Source organism: Mustela lutreola, chromosome X (assembly GCF_030435805.1).
Source record: "Mustela lutreola isolate mMusLut2 chromosome X, mMusLut2.pri, whole genome shotgun sequence".
Classification (NCBI taxonomy): domain Eukaryota; kingdom Metazoa; phylum Chordata; class Mammalia; order Carnivora; family Mustelidae; genus Mustela; species Mustela lutreola.
This window is the reverse complement of record NC_081308.1, coordinates 101780373-101802735: the sequence shown is the minus strand read 5'-3', so window position 1 is coordinate 101802735 and position 22363 is coordinate 101780373. Positions and strand designations below refer to the sequence as shown.

Genomic DNA, 22363 nt, shown 5'->3' with positions numbered 1-22363 from the left:
ATCTCCCAGCACTAATGCAAGACTCCTTCTACTACACTGTTTCCTTCCACCAGTCATTTGCAGAAGATGGATCCAAAGGCTGCTTGCAGGGGGTCAGGGCGGTGGTGGGGGGAGTGTGAGGGAGTGGGGCAGGGGAGAGCTTCCTGGACAAAAGAATATGACAACCTATGGTAACCACACTACAGCAGGAGCTCAAGACCCTGAACGAGGCCAGCAAACATTTCCCCAAGGAGTATTCTAGAAAGGACTGCCAATTCACCCCTTGCTCTTTGGGCCAAATCCTAATATACTGACTCCAACCATCAACTTTCCAACCCACACCATATTGGTTTCCTAATATTTAAAACTTCTAGTACTGATGTTTACAAGTATAATTCAAATCCATTCCCCAAGCATCTTCCTTTTTTTTTTTTTTTTAAGATTTTATTTATTTTCTTTGACAGAGAGAGAGAGTGAGAAAGAGCGCACACAAGCTGGGGAGCAGCAGGAAGAGGCAGGGGGAGAAGCAGACTCCTGACACTGAGCAGGGAGCCTGCTGCCCAACTCGATCCCAGGACCCTGGAATCAAAACCTGCGCCAAGGCAGACACCCAGTCCACTGAGCCACCCAGGTCCCCAACCCCACACCCCGCCCCCAAGCATCTTCTGACACTTGGATTTCTTTCAGGTTACACTGAAGGAATGAGTCATGTTCTTCCAGAGATGAAGGAGCCACTTACAAAGGCTATTTAAAATCTTTCAGGTGACAAGGTATTATTAGTTCCCAGAAACAATCCCTGAGTGGCTTCCCCGGCGCTGAAGGAGTTAAAGCGACTTCCCAGAGCGCTGCTACTCTCCTAGGCACCAAAACAGTTTGATTTTAAACAGCGAGGCAGCTCAGAAAAACCTCAACCATTAAATCCTACCTTCCCAAAGGTGTGAGTGAGTGGGTGCTCATTTGCATGACAAAAGGATTCTTCGCTTTGCCAAAGGATTCCAATCAAGTTTATTCAAAAATCAGATTCCCCTAATGGATGCTAAAAGATTTGATTTGCACGTGGGCTTGGAGCAAACACAGCTGTACCAAAGCCTGAATTTCCTTAACAGGTATGGCTTCCCCCAGGCCTGATTTCGGCTTCCAGGACCCATGGGGTGGGTGGGGGTGCGGTGCGCAGCCACCAGGGTCACCCAGAGAGGAGCCGGACCTGCTCAATTTCTGACTCATCATCCCCCATTCTAACGCCACAATGGCTTCGCTTTTACCTAGCACTTTTCATTCCCAGCCTTCAAAGGGTTCAGTCCGCCTTGGCTAGCCAAACCCAAACCAGCTGGCGAGAGAGCTGGGAAAAACAGCCTTCCGACCTAGCAGGGATGGGGGCCAGAAAATGAGGACCCCTGACGGGCAGGAGAAATGAGTGGTCCACTTAGAAGAACAAGAGAACGACACTGAAGTTTCCTTTTCACAAAAGGAAAAACACCATGCTTTATGCATCTTACTTTTTAAAAAAAAAATAGACAGGTTCTTCCCCGCCAGGAGCAGGTTTAGGCTCAGAGCAAAATTGAGCAGAAAGTACAGAGAGCTCCGTTCCCGTGTACCCCCCGCCCCCACACGTCTTCTGTGATCACCGATCCCACACCACACAGGTACATCGGTTACAGCCGATGAGCCTCACACTCGCCCGTCATCCATCATCGTCACCACCCAGAGCCCACGCTTCAAATCAGGGTTCACTCTTGGTGTTGTCCATTCTATGGGTTTGAACAAACACCAAAGGCACGTACCGCCCTTGACAGTGTCACACGTGAATAGTCCCAGGACCTCAGAAACCCTCTGTGCTCTGCCCAGTCGGGCCTCCCAACCTCCTCCTTTTTAAGTGACGAACAACTATTCCAAAGCCAGTTGAAATACAACGGATCGATTTTTCTCTATCAGTTTTACATCATGATCAGAGTTGGGGGGCGGAGGCCGGGAAGGAAGTGAGGGACCGAAAAGGGAGCAGGGGAGGAGAAAGAAGAAGAGAAGCCTCCAGAAAGAAAGGAACTCAAGGATGGGCGTGCGGATGGAAGAAGAAAGGCATACTGTGTACCCCGGGAAAAAGGCCCGGTTCTCCAAGCTGCACACCATAATCTAATTATCCTAAATGTCAGAGGCAAGACCTTCCCTTTCAGAGCTCCTCATTTCTCGGTCATTCTCCCATCGGTGTGTTCTCAAAGCCACAAGAAGCCTACCATTATTCTGAAATAAAAGAAAAGAGATACAGCATGGGCAAAAGCAGGAAAATTGCACCCAGAAATCTCTGCAGAATCCGTGCATATCGCCTATTAATTAGCTTTCCTTGAAATGTAAGTCCCTCTAGTGATTGGTATTATTAATGGCAGCAAAGGCTGACTGCGATTATCAGCGACCTGAGGCACATTTCCCATGCAAGGAGCTTAAGAGCAATTTAAATTTACATTGCAGGAAATTCAAGATAGGCATTTCTGCCTCTCAAAGTTTATTTAAAAAAATAGTAAACAGGGGCACCTGGATGGCTGAGCTGGTGAAGCGACTGCCTTCAGCTCAGGTCACCATGCCAGGGTCCTGGGATGGAGCCCCACTTCAGGCCCCCTGCTCAGCAGGGGAACCTGCTTCTCCCCCTCCCTCTGCCTGCCGCTCTGCCTACTTGGGCTCGCTCGCTCTCTCTCTCTCTCTCTCTCTCTCTCTCTCGCAAATAAATAAAATCTTTAAAAACAAATAGGAAACATTATACAGATCTATGTAGTCACACGGGCATATCTATTGTGTGTGTTTACGTGTATACACACATACACCTTTTGAAACTTCACTTTGTAGAGAATGCATTGTGATAAAAAAAAAAAACTGCGGAATAATTCAGCAGGTGGAAATGGAAGGCAAATGGGAACTGAAGTCTCTAATTTCTAGACCATCCTCAATGTATTGATTCAACAGAGCGAGAATGTGAGGTGTAATGTGAGGTGTACAAAACAGTGGGCAAGGGGCGCCTGGGTGGCTCAGTTGGTTAAGCCTCTGACTTCAGCTTAGGTCATGGTCTCGGTGTCCTGGGATCAAGCCCCACATTGGGCTTTCTGTTCAGCAGGAAGCCTGCTTCCTCCTCTCACTGCCTCTCTGCCTACTTGTGATCTCTGTCTGTCAAATAAATAAATAAAATCTTTAAAACAAACAAACAAACAAACAGAAAAACCAGTGGGCAAGGAAAAGCAGGATTAGTGGAGAAATTATCTTAATAACAAAGGCATCATGCTAATTATCCAAATATTACACATCACATATTTATATTTACACATGACACATAAATATAGCAAGGTAAGTATGGAACAGGTCTGGAATTCTACATTTTCTGATTATAAAAATAATACACGCTTCACGCAAAATAAATGAACATTTACAGAACAGAAAGCAAAACAAGAATAACACTTATAATCCCACCAGCCAGAGATACATACTGTTCATATTTTTAAAATTTTTTAACGATTTTATTTATTTATGTAAGAGAGAGAGAGAGCACAAGCAGGGGGAACAGCAGGAAGAGGGAGAAGCAGGCTGCCCGATGAGCAGGGAGCCCAATATGGGGCTCGATCCCAGGATCCCGGGATCATGACCTGAGCCAGAGTCACCCTGGTGCCCCCGTACTACTCATATTCTATATACACCCATACATTATAAATACACACACCCCATCCCACACACCTTCGAAGAATGTTTTCTTTGAATCTAACAACATTTATTCAGCGCTTGCTATGCTCCAGGCCTTGTTCTGTGGCTTTATTGTGGTATTTTACTGGATTCTTAACAACAACCTGCTGAGGTCAGAACGATCATCTCCATTTTACAGATGAGGAAACTGAGGGCACAGAGGGATTCAGTAACTACCTTCACACATATCACATGTGCTCTCTTTGACAAAAATTCGATCGTGCGTTTCCATAACCTAAACTCTCCATGTCGATAATACAGCTAGATGTCATTTTTTTTTTTAAAGATTTTATTTATTTATTTGACAGAGAGATCACAAGTAGGCAGAGAGAGAGAGAGAGAGAGAGGAGGAAACAGGCTCCCTGCTGAGCAGAGAGTCCGATGCGGGACTCGATCCCAGGACCCTGAGATCATGACCCGAGCCGAAGGCAGTGGCTTAACCCACTGAGCCACCCAGGCGCCCCTAGATGTCATTTTGATGACTACATGGTTTTCTGGTGTATGGGTGGACCTTTGCACAATCCCTTACTTTGCACATGGAGGGTGTTCAAATGTGGGGGTGGGTTGTTTTGTTTTGCTGTTAGAAACAACTCTGCAGGCCCGCTGCAGGTGAACACCACGATCTCCATTTGAGCAAGGAGTGCAAGGAAGTTCCACCCAGTTAAATTGGGGACCCAAGGCAACACAGATCGTCAGGGGACTCGCTGGGCCCTGCTGGAGCTCAGGCTGGTATGCTTGAGCTCCTGAAGGCATTTACATTCTCAAGGGCAGGAGAAGCTGCGAGCCATAGCTCTGGGGCAGAATGAACTCATCTCCCCAGAGCTGGAGACAACTAGTGTGGTAGGATGAAAAAATGCCCCCAACCCCCACCCCAAGATCTGCCCCCATCCCCATCCCTGGAACCCGCAAATGTTACCTTTATGGCGAAAAGGTCCTTACACAAGTCAAGGGTCTCAAGGTGAGGGGATCATTCTGGATTACTGGGTTGGGCCCCAAATGCCATCACAAATGACCTTACAGGGAAGAAGCAGAGGGAGCTCTGACACAGGTGAAGAGAAGGCAATGTGGTCACAGAGGCAGAGCCTAGACTGATGGAGCCACAGGCCAAGGAACGCTGACAGCTCCCAAAGCTGGGAGAGGCAAGGGATTGATGCAATCCTTCCCTAAGTTCTCTGGATGGAGCACGGCCCAGGGATAGCGATTTCAGACTTCTGGTCTTCAGAATTACAAGAAAATAAGTGTGTCGTCTGAAGCCACGCAGTTTGTGGTAACTTGTTCCCGCGATCCCCGGGTATCCATACAACTAGCCGCAGGCGATCAGCCTGCAGAAGGACCAACGGGCTCCAAATGGGGGAGGGGAGGGAAGAGGGCGGTTTGACCTCAACCCTGCAGGAAAGATCGGATTCCCTTGAGCAGGGAAGGGGCTGGAAGGGCATTCCAGGAAGAAGAGTCAGCATGTGCAAAGGCCCTAGAGGGGAGAGAGGGGGCAAGTGTGCTTGGGGAGCAGCAGTGGCCCAGCGTGACCCGTATCCAGACCACAGGAAGGGATGTGGCGGGAGAAGAGAATTCAAGGGTGGGCCAGGCCTTACTGGTGGACAGGAAAGAGTGTGAAAGCCCCACTAGGAAATCTGGGTGCTTGCTTACAGTAATGTAGAACCAATGCAGGTAGACTTAGTATATTTCTGGGTTTGAGGATTCTGTTATTTTCCCTCATTCTCCCGAGAAGCAACAGAATGGCAGTGGCTTTCTGGCTATTTCAAGACAAGAACTATGTTGCTTACTGTCCAGATGATCCACTCGGATTTGTTATACCACTAGGAACATGTGGACGAAATCCTGCTTAAATGGTTCTTCCAGGGAGGGAGCAAGAAACATGACGATGAGATGGACTTCCTCAGTTCCATCTGGTGTCAAAGCGGGGGGGGGGGAATGTTCCTGCCCGCCCCAACACCAGGAAACCCACTCTGAAATGTACCAAATAACGACCCCAACAGAGCACAATCCTCTGTTAAATTAAGCTACAGGTTCTTCTGTCATGCTTTACTTTTGGAAGGTCTACTAAGCCAAAGGCCACTTTTTCCCAACTAAACCCAGCAGAAAAAAAAAAAAAAAAACAAAGTGATGTAAACTGGGCTCTGTATCTGTAATTGTATCATTTCTTTTCTTTCTTTTCTTTTTTTTAATTATCTCATTTCCTAAACTCTTCATTCTTAGTCCGTAATTCTGCAGCTAGAACCTCCACTTCGTTTAGTTGGAACTAAATCCAAAGCCAGGACATTTTGGGGGACAACCTTGCCAGATGTGTAGCTCCACGACATTTCCTTGGCATCCAGGCCACTGGATTTCCAGAAAAGGCACCCGGCCATCACTAGCTCAGGCCTCTGGAATTTTCCATCCTTGGCTAAAGAAAAGGTTAAAAAAATAAACATGGCTCTGTCCCCTGGAGAACACTTTGCGGCCAAACACTGAGGAGAGGGGGAAGGAAGAGGTGAGAAAAAGAGAGAGAAAGAGGAGAAAGGGAGAGTGGGAGCGTGCCCACCACAGAAGCATGGCGGAAGGGAGCAGCCAAGGGCTGGCTATGGGAGAGCTCTGGTGCTCGGGCTGGACCAGGGAGCCAGATAACACAGATTTTCCCAGACGGTGGCAGTGCAGGGAGGGGAACGCCACCAAGAGCAGCACTTGAAGAAAATCACAGGGAGGGGAAGACAGTTAGAGGGTGGCAGAAGGTGGGAAGGGGAAGAAAGCAATGTGGTAGGGAGAGGACAGAGTCAAGAGAGAGGAAGCCCGGCCCGGAGGGGGCCAGCCTCAGAGAAAATCTCAAGGGCTAAGAGGGGAAGCCACCATTGTTACCACTCCCGTCTAGGAGGGTTTGCTGCCTTGACAAACGTGGGTCTGGCCCAGGGGTGGGCTTCCACTCCTCTTCCACCTGAGGACAGTGGAAGTGAGGGCAGGTTGACCCAGATCACCAGGCCCTCCACCCTTGACTCCCAAAAGAAATGTGGCCTCTACACGTTTCCAGCAGTCCCCAGTCTCCAGCTTCCATTTCCCTCGGAGACCAGCACCCCGAGTATCCACGACATTCCTTCACTAACTGATGGGGGGTCCTGAATGATGCAAGATCATGGTGTATATTGCCTCCATACCCTGAACCAATGTCTACTCACCCCTATGGGCTCTGAGAAAACCAGTCCATTTACCTAGAACAACTTCTAAAGGGTCTGAGTTCTTCCTATCAGAATCTAAAAAGAGACTGCTACCCTTGTTAAATATTGTTAATATTTTTTTAAGATTTTATTTATTTATTTGACAGACAGAGATCACAAGTAGGCAGAGAGAGAGAGGAAGCAGGCTCCCCACTGAGCAGAGAGCTCGACGCGGGGCTCGATCCCAGGACCCTGGGACCATGACCTGAGCCAAAGGCAGAGGCTTTAACCCACTGAGCCACCCAGGCACCCCTAAATATTGTTAATATTTTAATCTCTGGTCTCCTAGTCTATTATAATGGGGAAAACAAAACAAACAAACAAACAAAAAGAACCTCCTTTCAGTCTGAACTTTTTTGTATCCTTTAGTTTCCTCAGATTAAGTCCTTGTCTTGCCTTCCTCCACCCCCCCTTGCTCTAAGTAGATTTAATCCTTTAACAAGAAATCAGTGGAAATAGATTCTCTGCTTCAGTTCAAGCAACCATTCTAAAAACACTTCCCTTGAGATTTTGGCACGCACTGAAGGAAAGTATCTATCTTTTCTCTCAGCTAAGGCAGTTACCTTCCACAGCTCAGCACACCTCTCTCTCTCTCTCCCTCTCCAACAATACACTTGGTTTCTAGTTCCTTCTGGTATATACCACAGCTCCCCACGTTCCAGAGTTCTAAGGCATCCCTTAGAACAGAAACCCCTGAAACAGAAAGCCATAAATCAAGAACATAATACGAAATAAAACAGAATAAAATAAAATGAGCCGGGCTGAAGGGAAAGAGCCTATCATCTGGAGAAGACACCAATTTCCAGAGGAGACTTCAGCAGGACTCCAATTAACAATTCTTCCATCTTTTATAGATTAGTATAGATTGGTAGTACATGAACACATCAGAAACCATTTTTAAGCTAATTCCTTGAGAACATCTGAATGTTTTCAGTGAGCTGGCTGATAAGGAGAATTGGAACTGTTTTCCTACCGAGGCGGGGAAGAAAGGAAAAAACATAGCTGAAGAAAGAGAAGACGGTGAATGCAACTTTTGTCCCTATAGATTTTATAAACAAAATCTTATGGGCGGGGGAGTCCCCCAACCTTTTACACAATTGTCAATGCACTACAGTCAGGTCACTTAGCCAACGGGCCCGAGAAAAGCTAGGCCGGGCCTCAGAGAAGCATAGCCATGGCCAATTAGAATCTATGTAAAAATAGAAAATGCAATCCACATCTATGCTAGAGCACTCCTTCAGCGCAGGAAAGCTCTCTGCCTCCAGCTCATCAGGGATATTACGCTTGCCAGGGTGAGGAGGGCTGGTGCCCACGTGATCAGCCAGTGAGTGAGTTTTTGTGGTGTGTCTCTAAGATGGCAGCAACTGGACTGGGTGAAGAGCGGAAGTTTCAATTTATCTCTCGACTGAAATCATGAAACCAGAAGGAGATCAGAGAGATTTTTCCAGTCCCTCTCACTGTTTCTCCGACCACGTGTTTTAGAAACCTGTTTTTGGAAAAGGGTCCTACAGTTACCCTGGAAATGCAGGCAGGCCATGCCTGGTCTAACTTGACCTTCAGGATGAGGGAAGTGTCTCTCACACAGCACACATGAGAGGTGTCTTGGGGCTAGTCAACCGAAGAGTTATTCTCTCGTGATGCGAAACCATCTCTTTCTCTTTTAAACATACACACACACCCATGAGCATGTGCGCATGCACGCGTGCACACACACACACACACACACACACCCCTCACTACTCTTTTCTTCAACTTTAGCTGGGGGTGGAAAATTCCATAGGCCTACGCTGGCTAAGTGCCTGCTAAGTGTCTGGCCAGCTTGTATCCTGAAACACCTCAAGTCTGAGAGCAGTGCCCACTTACAAGAACTCCAGACTGAGGGAGTTTTGTGTGGGAAAAATTTTTTTAATTATGAAGAATTTAAGAAAACATCCAAATTGAAATTGCAGACTGTATGGCTTTCTTTCAGCCAAAAGTCTCAAAAGGGATTGTACTTCCTCATTTGAATTCTGTGAAGACTTCCGTACCTGGCTAGCAGTTTACCAGCCAGCCCATAGGATCCCTGGTCCTCCCCGACCCTGTCAAGTATCCATGTGGTGAACCCAACCCCGGCATCCCACCACTCTTCAACCTCCAGCAATGCCTGTGTGGTAGGAAGCATGGTTTCCACAGAGGTCCGCCATCTTAATCCCTGGAACCCGTTTCTACATGACTTTCCGTGGCAAAGGGAACTCTGCAGATGTGATTAACGGTTTTGAGATGGGGAAATTATCCAGGCTTATCCAGGCAGGACCAGTGTAACCCAAAGGTACATAAGTGTAACCATAAGCACAAGGGTGCTTCTAAGTGAAGGAGGGAGGTGGGAGAGTCAGAATCAGAGAAGGGGGTGTGATGACAGGAGCAGTGTCAGAGTGACATGACACAAAAAAGACTTGACCGGCCATTGTTGGCTGGAAGATGGAGGAAGGGGCCATGAGCCAAAGAATGCGGGCAGCTTCCAGAAGCTGGAAAAGGCAAGGTAATGGATTCTCCCCCAGAGCCTCTGGAGGAAGTGAGGCCCTACTGACTGACACCTTGGCGTTAGCCTAGTGAAACCCACTCTGGACTTCTGACCTCCAGACTGTGAGAATAAATTTATGTTTGCGACGCTAAATTTGTGGCAGTGTCATAGCAGCCATAGGAAACGAATCAGACCATGTGTCTAGTCCAGCCCTCAGTAGAGCCACTGGCTGGGCCTCCTCATCCTGGGCACTCTGCCTTCCCCCAAATTCTCTAAGCAGACACTCACCCCTCCAGCCCACTAATCCCACCGTGCTGAGCTCAAGCTGGGTTTTTATTTTTGGTGGTGGTGTTTTTTTAAAAATGTTATTTATTTATTCGAGAAGGGGAGAGAGAAAGAGCACAAGCTGGGGGAGAGGTAGAGGGAGAAGCAGACATCCCACTGAGCAGGGAACCTGAGGTGGGGCTTGATCCCAGGACCCCGAGATCACGACCTGAGCTGAAGGCAGATGCTTAACCGACTGAGCCACCCAGGTGCCCCAAGCTCAAGCTGCTTTAGGTTCCCAGTGAGGGTAGGGCAGCCCTCCTCAGGGTGAGCAAGAAGACCAAACTCACTTCTGGAAGAAATGGGCAACTGGTTGGAAAGCCAAGGCAGGGGGCTTAGATTCAAGGGATGGGGTAAGACAAAGGCCCCATGACTGAGACAGTGACATAAGGGGACGAAGAAGAAGATAAAACCTGGTGACCAGAAATGACTATTAAATACAGGGCAGGCCCAGCAGCCTAGAGGATTTTGAGGCCCAAGACCTGAGCTCTGCATTCAGTATCCTCTGATGTTACCTTCTTAGGCCCAGGCTGGTCTCTGAGCCCAGGACAGTGCTGAGGCAGCAGTGGACATCAGAGTAGCTCCAGAAACAGGAGGGAAGGAGGAAGAAAGGAGGCAGGGAAGAGAGAGCAGGGCTTTCATTACAGAACTAAAGTCAGGAGGCCTTACAGAATTCTCTTCTGGCTCTCCCAGTGCCTGAATGCTCATTTGCAGGGGGCAGACAGAAGCAAAATTCCTCCACAGACAATCACGGTGGCCCCCTGGTAATGGAGAAGCCCCCTCCCCTGGGGTCAGGTTAGCCAGACGTCTTTGCTCCACAAGCCACAGGGCACGATGGAAAGCCTCTGCTGGCCAGAGGGAGAGCTCCTGGCCCCCTAGGAGCTTTTAAATAATGTTGTCATTCCATTTTTGCAACAGCTAATTCAGTAGCCTCCTGGCCTGAAGTTATTTCTTGGTGAGAAGTCAGGCACCTCACAGATGACATTCCCTCCTTAGGGTCTCTAGGAAACCAATCACTGCAGTGAAGCGTGAGGAACTTGTTAACTTAGGAAAATAAACTGGTTATGCCCACAGGACTCTTCTACGCACCCCGTAAGTACAGACATGGGGTCCTGCTAGGCGCAAAGCTGGAGCCTGGCAGTTTCTCAAGTGGGTTAACCAAGCTACTAATATCAAAGGCCTGGAGAGACATACAGATGCTATTTTTGGGGCAGCACTACCCTGCACCAAAAAAAAAGAAAAAAATCATAAAAACAGTTCCATGACTCCGATCCCAGGTACCTCGGCAGAGCCAGTGTTCTGGAGAATTTTTTTTCCCATATACTTTTTCAAATAGCAGAGAATGGAAGAACAGCCAATTGCAAACAGTTCTCAGAATCCTTAGGCTTACTTTGGCAAGGAAAAGTCTATACGGATCCTGCCCACATTTCTCAATCGCAGCCCCACCCCTCTTTTTTTGTTTTGTTTTGGTTTTGTCCTCACCTCCTACTTTCCCACTTGGGAGACCCAAGCTCACTCAGAGATAAACACAGTTTCCCAAGGAGAAGGAGGAGGTGATCATCACCAAAACCACACAAAAAAGAGCTTCCTCCACCTGATCTACTGGAGACTCGAGGCCAGAAGCGAGTGCTTCTTTACCTGATGACACCAAAGGAGACAAGATGCCTGGAGTTCATAACCTGTTCTGTGATTTGGTCAAGATGGCCGCCCAGCCTTACCTGGGTCTCTCCTTCCCCATTTCCGCACAGCGGGGGCGGAGGAGGGCAACATGGTGCATGTTCAATGGTGACCTGTGACAACATGCCAGGTCATAGGTCTAGCATTTTTTTAACCCTTCGTAAGCCTGGGGGTCATTCATCTAAAAACCATTTCCAACAATTGCGTTTCCCCAGCCTCCTGCCACACCTCAGGGAAACACTTCCCGCTGACTCGGAGGCTTGGAAGACCGCTTGACTTCTTAGTTAAATCTCACCCAGTAAAACAGTTCGGTCGGGAGGGAAAGCTGATTCTTAAGTATCAGAATAGCCTCGAACATTTCTCAGCAGCTTGAAGCATATATGATCTGACCTAGGCTGTCAAGAACTGCAAAAATACAACTTCCTGGGAACGAGAAACTCCATGGGCAATGAGAATCAGGTGGAGAACAACTGCAGGAAATCGTTAATAGCAAATTTAGGCCTGATTGCGCCAGGTCGGGCGCGGACAATAGATAAACCACATGTCGCTCGAACAGCTGCCACATTTTCCGTCCTATCGGCTATGCTGGAAACCCGTATGCACTATTCCAGATAGAACCTATCCTGCTAGCACAAAACCAGGATAACTGAATATAAAGCACACTCATTTCTTAGGAGACATTTAAGGCTTTATGAGTTTTCCACTAAAATACATGTTTCCAAAACAGACCTTTAAAAAGGCACCTGAATTTGAACTTCAATATTCACTTAAAAAAAAAAGAAGAAGAAGAAAATTGACGATTAATGAATGAAAGGGATGTCAATAAAAGTTTTGGGAGGGAAAGGAAAGAGCACCAAAGTTCTAGTTTTCCACACAGAGCTCCTCTAACCCCTCCTTTCGTGTCAACCACTCTGAACAGACTGTCCTGTCCTAAAGGTCAGTGCTTTTGCAAAAGGCCTCACCCACAAGTTCCCTGGACCAGAGGGGCTTCTCCACGGGCAGGAGCCGGGGTATTCCTCCCCACCAGAGGACCAGCCTTCCCACTCACTCATCAGACCTGGCTGAAGGCAAGGATGGCCAAAGATCCAGAGCCCTAGCTTGCACCTGCCAGTTTCTTCTTCTAGGAAGGGGGCGTGCTTCCCTTCCGCCCGTTTTTCTTTCGTCTGGTGACCTGGGCTACATACCCAAAAGACTTCTTGCCCACCAGAAAGCCTGGGAATATTCATGAGAGCCAAGAGCACTTGGCAGAGTCGCATGCCAAGGCCCCTGTTGTGTGCTTCGCAAGCCACGCCTCCTTTAAGCCTCTCCACACGCCCACAGGAGGGGTTATCAAGACACTAGAAGGTTAAATAACTGACCCAAGGTCACCCGGTAAGAAGCCGAGCTGAACTCTGAACCTGGGCCTTCTCCTTCCAGATCCCACTCCACGACGTCGCGCTGTTCTCATAAACCCTAGCTTCCAGGCTTGGAAGTTCAAGGAGACCGCTCTCAGCCTCCAGGGTGGGACACGGCAGGAACCGACCGAGGAGGCATCCGGCTAGAAGTGGCTATAAAGCAACAGGCCAATGTTACGCGTGAGCAGCACCCCCAGCCCTGCCACAACCCACATTCCTGACAAAAGCAAAAGGAGAGCAAGAGATCTAAACCCCGACGAGATGTGGATCATAAAATTGCCGCTGGATTTACAGAAAAGGGGAAACAGCTCTAGCTCCTTCTCCTTCCCGTGGTTTCCAGCCTTCCCTTCTGTGTTAACAACAACAACAACAACAAAATACTAAGAATTCTTCAACAGGCCTTACTCATGATTATGTATCTCAGAAGAAAGTAACACCCAAGTAGGTAAATGACTCCTTTGAACTGAAATGCCACTAACAAGTAAGCGGTGGGGGTGGGGGGGGGCTCCTCTGAGCGGAGGACTAAGGGTTTGGGAAGGTAGCAAGCACTTCTTCCAGTCCGTGGAGGTCCAGTAAAGGAATGCCAAGGTGAGTCACACGTGTACGCTGTAGATAAATCTGAGTGTTAGACATTACCGCTTACTTTCCCTGACCACCCCCCCCCCCAAAAAAGGCCTCTACACTCAAATAAATGTGGGAATTGCCATAGAACAGTGTTCATGGGCAAAAACCTGGTTAACATTGTTGAACCCCTAAAGGACCGAACCCTTGAAAAAACAGTAAAGATCACCAAAAAAGAACGTGGGGCGGGGAAGGAAGGCAGAGATGACGTCACCAACTGAAGGCAGAAGGCAGAATAGCTAGGCTCCTGCCAATTTCTGTCCTCTCCATTTGGGTCATTTGCATACATCTAATCTCCCTTCCGGACCTGTGAGTCCCTTCAGGGCAGGAAACAGCCCAAGCAGCCCCTCTTCTCCCCAGCTCAAACTCTGGGTGGAGGAGCTGCCCAGGGGGTGACCTGACTTCCCATTTCTGTTCTAACTGGAAGTCTGGGGCTAGCCTCCAGACCACTCCTCCACGCCCTGCCTCCCACTTCCCTAATCACCCCCAAAGGTGCAAACCTCTTTAATCAGCCTAATCTGGCCTACAAATCTCATCGCGGGCCTCCCCCTCCCCCTTCCTCCCCTTCCTGATCCCATTTGGAACACTTCTCTGCCCTCAAGAACCCTAGTCTTGGGGCGCCTGGCTGGCTCAGTTGGTAGAGCATGTGACTCTTGATGTCAGGGTTATGAGTTCAAGCCCGACGTTGGGAGTAGAGTTTACTTAAAACGATGCATTAAAAAAAAGGAACCCTAGTCTTTTGCCAGAACACAACACTATGTGCTCAGCCATTCCCTAGAATGTTCTCTCCACAGTAAGCCTGACTTAACTGAAAGCCGGTTTTATCCTGACAGCCCTCTCGGGATGAGGTTGCTCTTCTTTTCCTCTCCCCTATCACCAAACACACTTTGCCTCCGATTCACCCCGGCTCAGAAACCTCAGCGCCATCTTGACTCCACCTCCTCTCCTCTTTCCCTCCCACTTCTTCCTTCCTCTCTTCTCCTCCCCCTTCAAGAATCCCCGATTCTATCACTGAAACACCTCTTACATCCTCCCCCTCATCTCCATTCTCACTGCCTCAGGTAAGCCTTTCTTATCTCTCTCTCCAGAACTATGTAACTATATGTTAACTAGTGACCTGGCCTCCAGTTACCCAACACCTCGTCCAGCCTACATACTGCTGCCAGTGGATTTTCCCGAGTACCCACCGCATTCCCGGCACTGTGTGAGGCCCTGGGCATAGAGATGAATACACAGCCCCTGACTTCTTGGCTAATATCTAGAAAGGGCAAGAAAAATCGCCCCCTCCCCCATCTGTGATAGGCCCTTCTAGAATACCTTTGTTTCACCAGCTCCCTCTTTTTTTAAAACCTTTATGAATCACTTATACATCAGACACTTTCCATACACTATCTTCTTCTTTTATCTTCCTAAGAACCACACAAGGTGGGTACTATTTACCCCATTTCACAGATGAGGAAAATAAGATCTGGTTACGGGCCTCGTCTCACAAGGCAAGCAAGCTGGTGACCAAGGCCACATTTAGGCCCAGGTCTGACTCTTGAGCCTGGGCTCTTGCCTCCCATGTTTTAAGTAGGACAGCAAAATTCTGGAGAAGAGCCCAAATAGGATGACCATGATGGTGAAGAATTTCGAAACCAAGTCATATGAAAAAGAGAGGAAAGAAATGAAGTCTCTTTGGTTTTTGCGAAAAATGGCACGGTGCTGGGGCGCCTGGGGGGCTCAGGCGGTTAAGTGTCAGAATCTTGATCTCGGCTCAGGTCCCGATCTCAGGGTCCTGGGATGGAGCCCGTGTCAGGCTTGTGCTGGGTGTAGAACCTGCTTAAGATGATCTCTCTCGGGGCACCTGGGTGGCTCAGTGGGTTAAAGCCTCTGCCTTCGGCTCAGGTCATGATCTCAGCGTCCTGGGTTCGAGCCCCGCATCGGGCTCTCTGCTCAGCGGGGAGCCTGCTTTCTCCTCTCTCTCTCGGCCTGCCTCTCTGCCTACTTGTGATCTGTCAAATAAATAAATAAAATCTTTAAAAAAAAAAATGCTCTCTCTCCTCGCCCTCTGCCCCCCCCCCCCAAAATGACATGGTGGATGTCTCCAAATATTTGAAAGGTTGTCATGTGAAAGAGGAAGCAAACATATTCTGTGTGGCTCCAAACAGCAGAGCTAGGTCTGGCTATGGCAGAACTTAATGGAGTAAATTTCAGTTCAAGAGCCTTTTCTAGCATACCCCTATACCCCTCCTAACAGGCAAGTAGCATTTAAGGAGAAGCCAAGTCTTCATCTGTCAGGGGTATATGTAGGGGGCAAGCCTGCCATGTGCCAGTGGTCTAGATCAGCATTTCTGGGCACATGAGAATCACCTTGAGTAGTTTTCAAAACACACGATGCCTGGCCCCACCCGGGACTTATCGAAACAGAGTCTTGGGGTTGAGACCGTTATTGCAAGAATTACAAACCAGGAAATACGTCTGTAAGAAGGTTCACTCAAATCCCCCAAAGAAGAAATACAAGTGGCTAAATCCACATATGACAAACTGTTGGAGAGTAACCGAAGAAATACAAATTGGAATGGTGCTGTACCATCTACCTACCTCCTATCAGACTGCAAAGACTAAAAAATATTAATAACCAGTGTTGGCATGGGAGAGGGGAGATGAACATGTGCATGTTATGATAAACAGTGAATGCCAACAACTTTCTGCAGGGCGATTTGACAGTGTGTTCCAGGGGACGCTTTTTTTCTTTTAATTAATCTATTTATTTTTAAATTCCAGTATAATTAACATACAGCATTATATTAGTTTCAGGTGTACAACACAGTGATTCAACAGTTCTATACATGACTCAGGGCTCATCACGGTAAGTATACTCTGACTTCTCACCCCCCCAACTCCCCTCAAGAGATTTTATTTATTTATTGGACAGAGACAGAGAGAGAGCACAAGCAGAAGCAGCGGCAGGCAGAAGGAGAGCGAGCAGCAGACTCCCCGCTGAACGGGGAGCCCGATGCGGGGCTTGATCCCAGGACCCCGGGATCATGACCTGAACCGAAGGCAGATGCTCAATGGACTAAGCCACCCAGGCATCCCATCAGAGGGCTTTTTAATGCTAAAAATGTGTCTAATATTGCAGCAAACAACTCCATTGCTGGAAATTTCCCCTGAAGGGACAATCTAGCAAGCTTGGAAACGCCTGCTCAAAGATGTTCATCCGTTAATGTTTTATACCCGTGCTGTCTGAAAGAACTTGCTTCAGTGATGGGCACGTTCTCTGTCTGCACTGTCCTATTTGGCAGCCCCAAAGCCACATGTGACTACTGTGTATTTGAACGGTGGCAAGTGCAAAGGAGCCAATTTTTTTAAGTTAACATAAATGTAAATGGCCACAGGTGTCTAGGAGCTAGCACGACTCACGCCTCTAACACCACAAAACTAAAAACTACCAAATTATCGCACAACGAAGTATGATTACCTACCAGACACGCACAGTGGAAGTTTTGGCCATCATTAAACATGATTACGTGCATTTACATTAACTGAAGTGAAGAAACAAATGTTCATAGGATATTAAGTGAAAAAAATTATTTCAAAGTTTGTATATTTTTTCATCTTCTTTCATAGACAGATACACACATAGAGATCAAAGAGTCTTGACCTACACACGTTAGAATTTTAACAGTCTCCCTGCATAATGAGATGATTATTCTTGCCTGGTTTTCCACCTTTTCTACAACAAATATGCATTTACTATGTAACAAAGCAATAAACGTTTACAAAAGAAAGCTTAGGGGCACCTGGGTGGCTCAGTGGGTTAAGCCTCTGCCTTCGGCTCTGGTCATGATCTCAGGGTCCTGGGATCGAGCCCCACATCGGGCTCTCTGCTCAGCGGGGAGCCTGCTTTACCCTCTCTCTCTGCCTGCCTCTCTGCCTGCTTGTGATTTCTTTCTTTCTCTGTCAAATAAATAAGTAAAATCTTTAAAAAAAAAAAAAAGAAGAAGAAAGGAAAAGAAAGCTTAACAAGGGTTAGTCCAGGAAAAAGGCTCAACCCAGAGATTTCTTGTGCACATTTGTCTTAGGAAACAAATTCCACTATTTGGTGCTTCAAAGAGGGTTCACAGAATACTCCGCCCGGGGCTTTTGGACAGATCCTCCAGGGGTGACTTGCCCTGGGGCCCCCTAACCTGGAGCAGCCCACGGGAGAGTTTTTGGAGAGTTTTTCTCTACCAGGGTTATTAGATGACATCCAGCAGGTGCCAGCTAAGGACATATCCTGCCTCCAGGGGCTAAAGCCCGGAACATCTAGCAACTCTTTCCAGATCCTTCTGCGCCCGAGGAATTGAGGGTAAGTTCCGCAGCAGTAGGCAAGCAGTATTTAAACACCTACCAAGCAATTTTTCCCAGGCTGACAGGAGGACTGCCCTTAAGGGCAGCTAGAACATGACAGGTTTCTGAATGACTTTGTGTCCCCCACCCCCCACCCCGGCAGAAACAGCTACAGCCTGAATTGTAACAAAAACACGGTTTCAACTCTGCATATTAAATGTGTATATATGTAAAAACTTCTCTTTTAATCACACACACTCTCAGGTTATAATATTCTCCCCAAACCTCTCCCAGGAAATCTCCGCCAATGGTTAATTCTATCATTATCCTTTTCCCTTGGTTAAAACTGACCTTCACATAAATGCCAAACCTAAAGGAAAATGCAGCAACCAGTCTCTTTCCCTGCCTGCTTCATTATTTAGTGAATAGAGGCGTGGGCATACTAATAACTGAATGAAAGTGTGAATCCATGCCTACATGCTTTATACAGCCCAGGACCTCAGAGTTCTTCAAAACAGGGAGCAAAACGGAATGATGGTAGCCGCATGCCAACAAGGATATAATTGTAAAAATAATAATAATAAATTTAAAAAATCCAAAAAACCAAACAAAACCAACACCCATCTAAGCGGGAAATACTGTGTATTTGCTGTATATGCGTTCAGTCTGGAGGGTTTTCCAAGTTCTAGTGGGAAAGCCACCGGAGGACGGTGTGACCTGCTGTGGGAATGGTTCCCTCGTGAAATCCCACGAATACAGGCCTAACTCCTTTCATCGCACTTCGCTTTGCCCTGCTTTGCTGATAATTGCGTGTTTTACAAAGTGGGGATGTGTTGCAAACTGCCTCGAGCAAGTCTATCAGCGCCATCTCTCCAAAAACACCTGCTCACTTCACATCTGTGTCATTTTGGTTACACCTTGCAAGAGTTCAGACCTTTTCATTGTTATGGCACTTGCTACGGTGATCTGTGATCGGTGACTACGACTCACTGAAAGCTCCGATGATGGCTGGCTTTTTTTTTTTTTTTTTAGCACTGCAGTTATTTTTTTAATTAAGTCATCTACGTTGTTTTTGAGACGCACTGCTATTGCACAATTAACAGACTACAGTATAGTGTAAACGTAACTTTTTGATGCACGGGTCAAGCAAAAATTTCATCTGGTTCGCTTTATCATGATAGCCACTCTCCGGCGGTGGTCTGGAACCGAACCCCCAGACCTCTGAGGTATTCCTGTGCGTGAGTCCGTATCGAAGCCCTAATGGGAGTGTCGTGGGTTTATAGCAGCAAGTGTAAATCCTACTTCAGCTGTCCCTAATAAACACTTTGGGGCTTAAATCAGAAAAAAATCACAAGTTGTAGCGGCAGCTGCAACACGGTCCACTTGCGTTCCAGACACCCATGGCTTTACTAACTCTGGTGACTGGCTCTTTGTGTCAGAAAAACAGGAGCCAAAGAAAGAGCCAGTTAGGAGAATCTACCCCTAAAGGTTGCTTCCTTGTTTCTTCATTGACCGAACTGCTTGCAAACAGCATGCGCCAAGATGCGAATAATCTAGGTGTCCTACTGACAAACACATACAAAGACCCAACCTGGGCTGCAACTAATAAGAACAAATGAAGAAAATGGCACCTGCATTCACATATAACTAGAGGGCACCTACCATTTTTCTTGAATGTGGGAGAAAGGCTCAACAGATATTCACGGGTTTGGATTCCTAGAATCTGTCCCCCATGTCACCCCTCATCAGCTCCCCAAATCTCCATGTGGATCACACACCAGAGTAGTAAATAAATACCATTCCAGTGCCTTGCCTGGTAAACATCTGTGCACTCAGTCCCAAGTAAACCAGGCTGGCAGCAGCTTCCAGATAAATCTGCTCCCACTAACAGTTTTTCCAGCTTTGTCACGGAGCCAGCAGTAAGGAAGAGGTAGCTGTACCTGTGTTATACAAAATTCTTTTAAAAGCCTCAAAGCCTGGGGCACTTGCATGGCCCAGTCTGTTAGGCGCCCTGACTCTTGATTTCTGCTCAGGTCGTGATTTCAGGGTCATGGGCTAGAGCCGTACTCAGTGGGGAATCTGCTGAAGATTCTCTCTCTCTCTCTCTCCCTCTACCTCTGGCCCTCCCTGCCATTCTCTCTCTCTCTCTCTAATAAATAGATAAATCTTAAAAAAAAAAAAAAAGCAAGAATGTTAATATTAACGTTTTGCTGCTGAGGGTAGCAGGTTGAAGGCTGGTCAAATCCCACTGGAGGTTTGCCGGGGCCCATTTCTACTCTTGAAACCATCTGTCCACATCACGGGCTCCCTTCGCACCATGCAGCAGAGGGCCAGCCACCCCAGCTCAAGCATTTTTTTTTTCCCCCATATTTAGGAAAGCATCTCCTGAGCGAGGCAGATTGAATCACTTGTTAGCAATCACCCAAGATGAGAGCCGGGTATAAATGCCCTACACATGGATTGCCTTCCTCTCTAAACTGGCTGTTATGGCAGCCGAGGTTCCAATCTGACCCTAACAGGACCTCATTCTAAAATCAGTGAGACACACAATAAGCCAAGTCCATTAAAACAACATTAAAGGTCTGGTTTTAGCTCTGCTAAACAGCAGGATTAAACTTTCAAGGGTCCAGCCACGATAGAGAGATTTCTTTAAAGTCACTTGGCTTTGCACAGTTGTAGCTATTAGGGATCAGATCTTTATCTCAAAGGTACACATTTTACCTTTGATCCTCCTCCAGAACTCCCACTAATGTCAACTTTCTCCACGGTTGGGATCAAGCCCCTGGCCTCCCTTTAATGTTGGCTTTATCGCAGATTCTACAAGATCAACAGAAAAATCACAAGAAAAAGCTGTGAAGTTCCCCTCCAATGATAAGTTGTTGGAACAAAAAGAGCCCACACGTAAATGGTGAAATTTAAACACAGCAGACGAGACGCTGTAAGGTAGAGGGAAAGGAGACACGAGAACGAAAAGCAACAACGAAAACCCAAAGTAACAAAACAAACACTAATGGCTTATTTGGGGTTTGCTCTCTAGTCCAAGAAATTGGCAACGAGTGTCTTGAAAACAGAAGGGGCGAGTGCCCGTTAGCACTGTCCGCTTTCCTCCTGAGCCAGACAATCCGGAGGGGGCTGAGGGTGCGATGGAGGGCTCCCAGGGGGTCAACGCGCTTTCAAATCCCCATCCCCCAGCCCTGCCGCCTCGGAGGCACCCCCGGGCTCTGACACCCACCACCCCCGCCGTCCTCCATCCCTGAACCCGCACACACCATCATCCCCCAAATACTGCCCCATCTCCTCGCCTCTGGAGCGCTCTTGGGTCCCAGGGGACACCCTCGCCCTGTGGCAACCGACCCCGCGCGCACTCGCCCCGGAACCCCGTTGTTTGCAATTCCCTCCCTCCGCGGCAGCAGCAGCAGCACCCGTTCGCCACCCATCACCACCCTCTCCCCAGTAGCGGGAGGAAGTCGCTCTGCTTCCTCTGTTCTCACCGCCCGCCCGAGCTTGGGAGCCCGGGGCTTTTTGGGTGGGGTTCTTTTTTTGTGTGTACACAATGTGTGTGTGTATGTGTGTGTGTGTGTGTGTGTGTGCACGCGCGCGCGCGCACGCGAGTGTGTGTGTGCAAAACGCTCATCGCATCCTTCCGCCGCGGCTCAGGTGTCCGCAGGAGGGAATCGGGATCTCGTCGCGCCCTGGTCCCTAGCTCTTTGTGCGGGCTCCAGGGCAGAGCGAGGTCCGCTCTCCAGCGCACACCCCCACCCCTCCTGGGGCCCGGGCCCGGGTTCCGAGCGTCCGCCTCCCGCGCAGCCGGCCGAGCCCCCGAACGCCCGTCGGGGTCCCACCGGGCGCACGCCTCCGCCGCACCGGGCGGCCGCCGCGCTGTCAGCCGGCGCCCGGGACTCGGACCCCGGCCGGCGGCGGCTGGTGCGCAAACTTACTGAAGCGGAGAAAGAGCCCGGGGCGCCGCGGGCGGCAGCCGCCAGCGCCGTTCCGGTCCCGGTGCCTGTGCCCGCGCCCGCGCGCAGAAAGCCACCCCGTCGCTCCCGCCCGGAGCGCGTCCTCCCGGGGCGCCCGGTGCCCCAGCCACTCACCAGCACCACGGAGCCCCGCACGGCCTCCGACACGCTCTGCCGGAGCTCGGCCGCCGTGCCGGGCTTGCTGAGCCGCTTGGTGAATTTGCGCACTTCGGCCATGGCAGCGGCGGACGGCTGGCGGCGGGCGCACTCACTGCCCCGGGCCGGGGCGGCCACGGCCGCGGCTGCTCCCTCTGTTTACCCGCCGGCCGACCGGCCACATCGCAGCTCGGCGGCGGCGCGGCTCCCGCGGCTCCTCCCTCCCAGCCGCGGCTCCTCCCTCGTTCCCTCCTTCCCTCCGCGGCTGGCCCGCGCGCTCCCTGTCCTGCCCCACGGCGGGGCCGCTCCCTCCCCTGGAGAGCCTGGGCTCGGCTCGCGGCGGGCCCCAGGAGGAGGGTGTGTCCGGCGAGGAAGGGTGTGTGCCGGGGGGAGGGCGAACCGAAGGGGGGGCGAGGGTCACGAGGGAAGAGGGGGGAAGTGGCAACCGCTCGGGCTCCGCCCGCAGCTGATGTTGCTGGTGCAGCCGCATCCGGGAGGGGAGATCGGGCTGCTTCGCTTTTCGCG

The 22363-nt window shown here is 49.1% G+C and overlaps 1 protein-coding gene across 2 annotated transcripts in view; it reads right to left on the bottom strand.

The window, feature by feature from the left end:
• The window catches only part of DOCK11 (dedicator of cytokinesis 11), a 188584-nt gene extending 166452 nt beyond the window's left edge, over positions 1 to 22132 (bottom strand). Inside the window, exon 1 of one of the 2 annotated variants that reach the window (XM_059158508.1) lies at positions 21818 to 22132. In XM_059158508.1, the coding sequence (XP_059014491.1) occupies positions 21818 to 21919 (102 nt within the window). In that variant the 5' untranslated portion in view covers positions 21920 to 22132. The remainder of the gene's footprint in view (positions 1 to 21817) is intronic. The other variant, XM_059158509.1, reaches the window with a different exon arrangement.
• Positions 22133 to 22363: the final 231 nt, after the last annotated feature.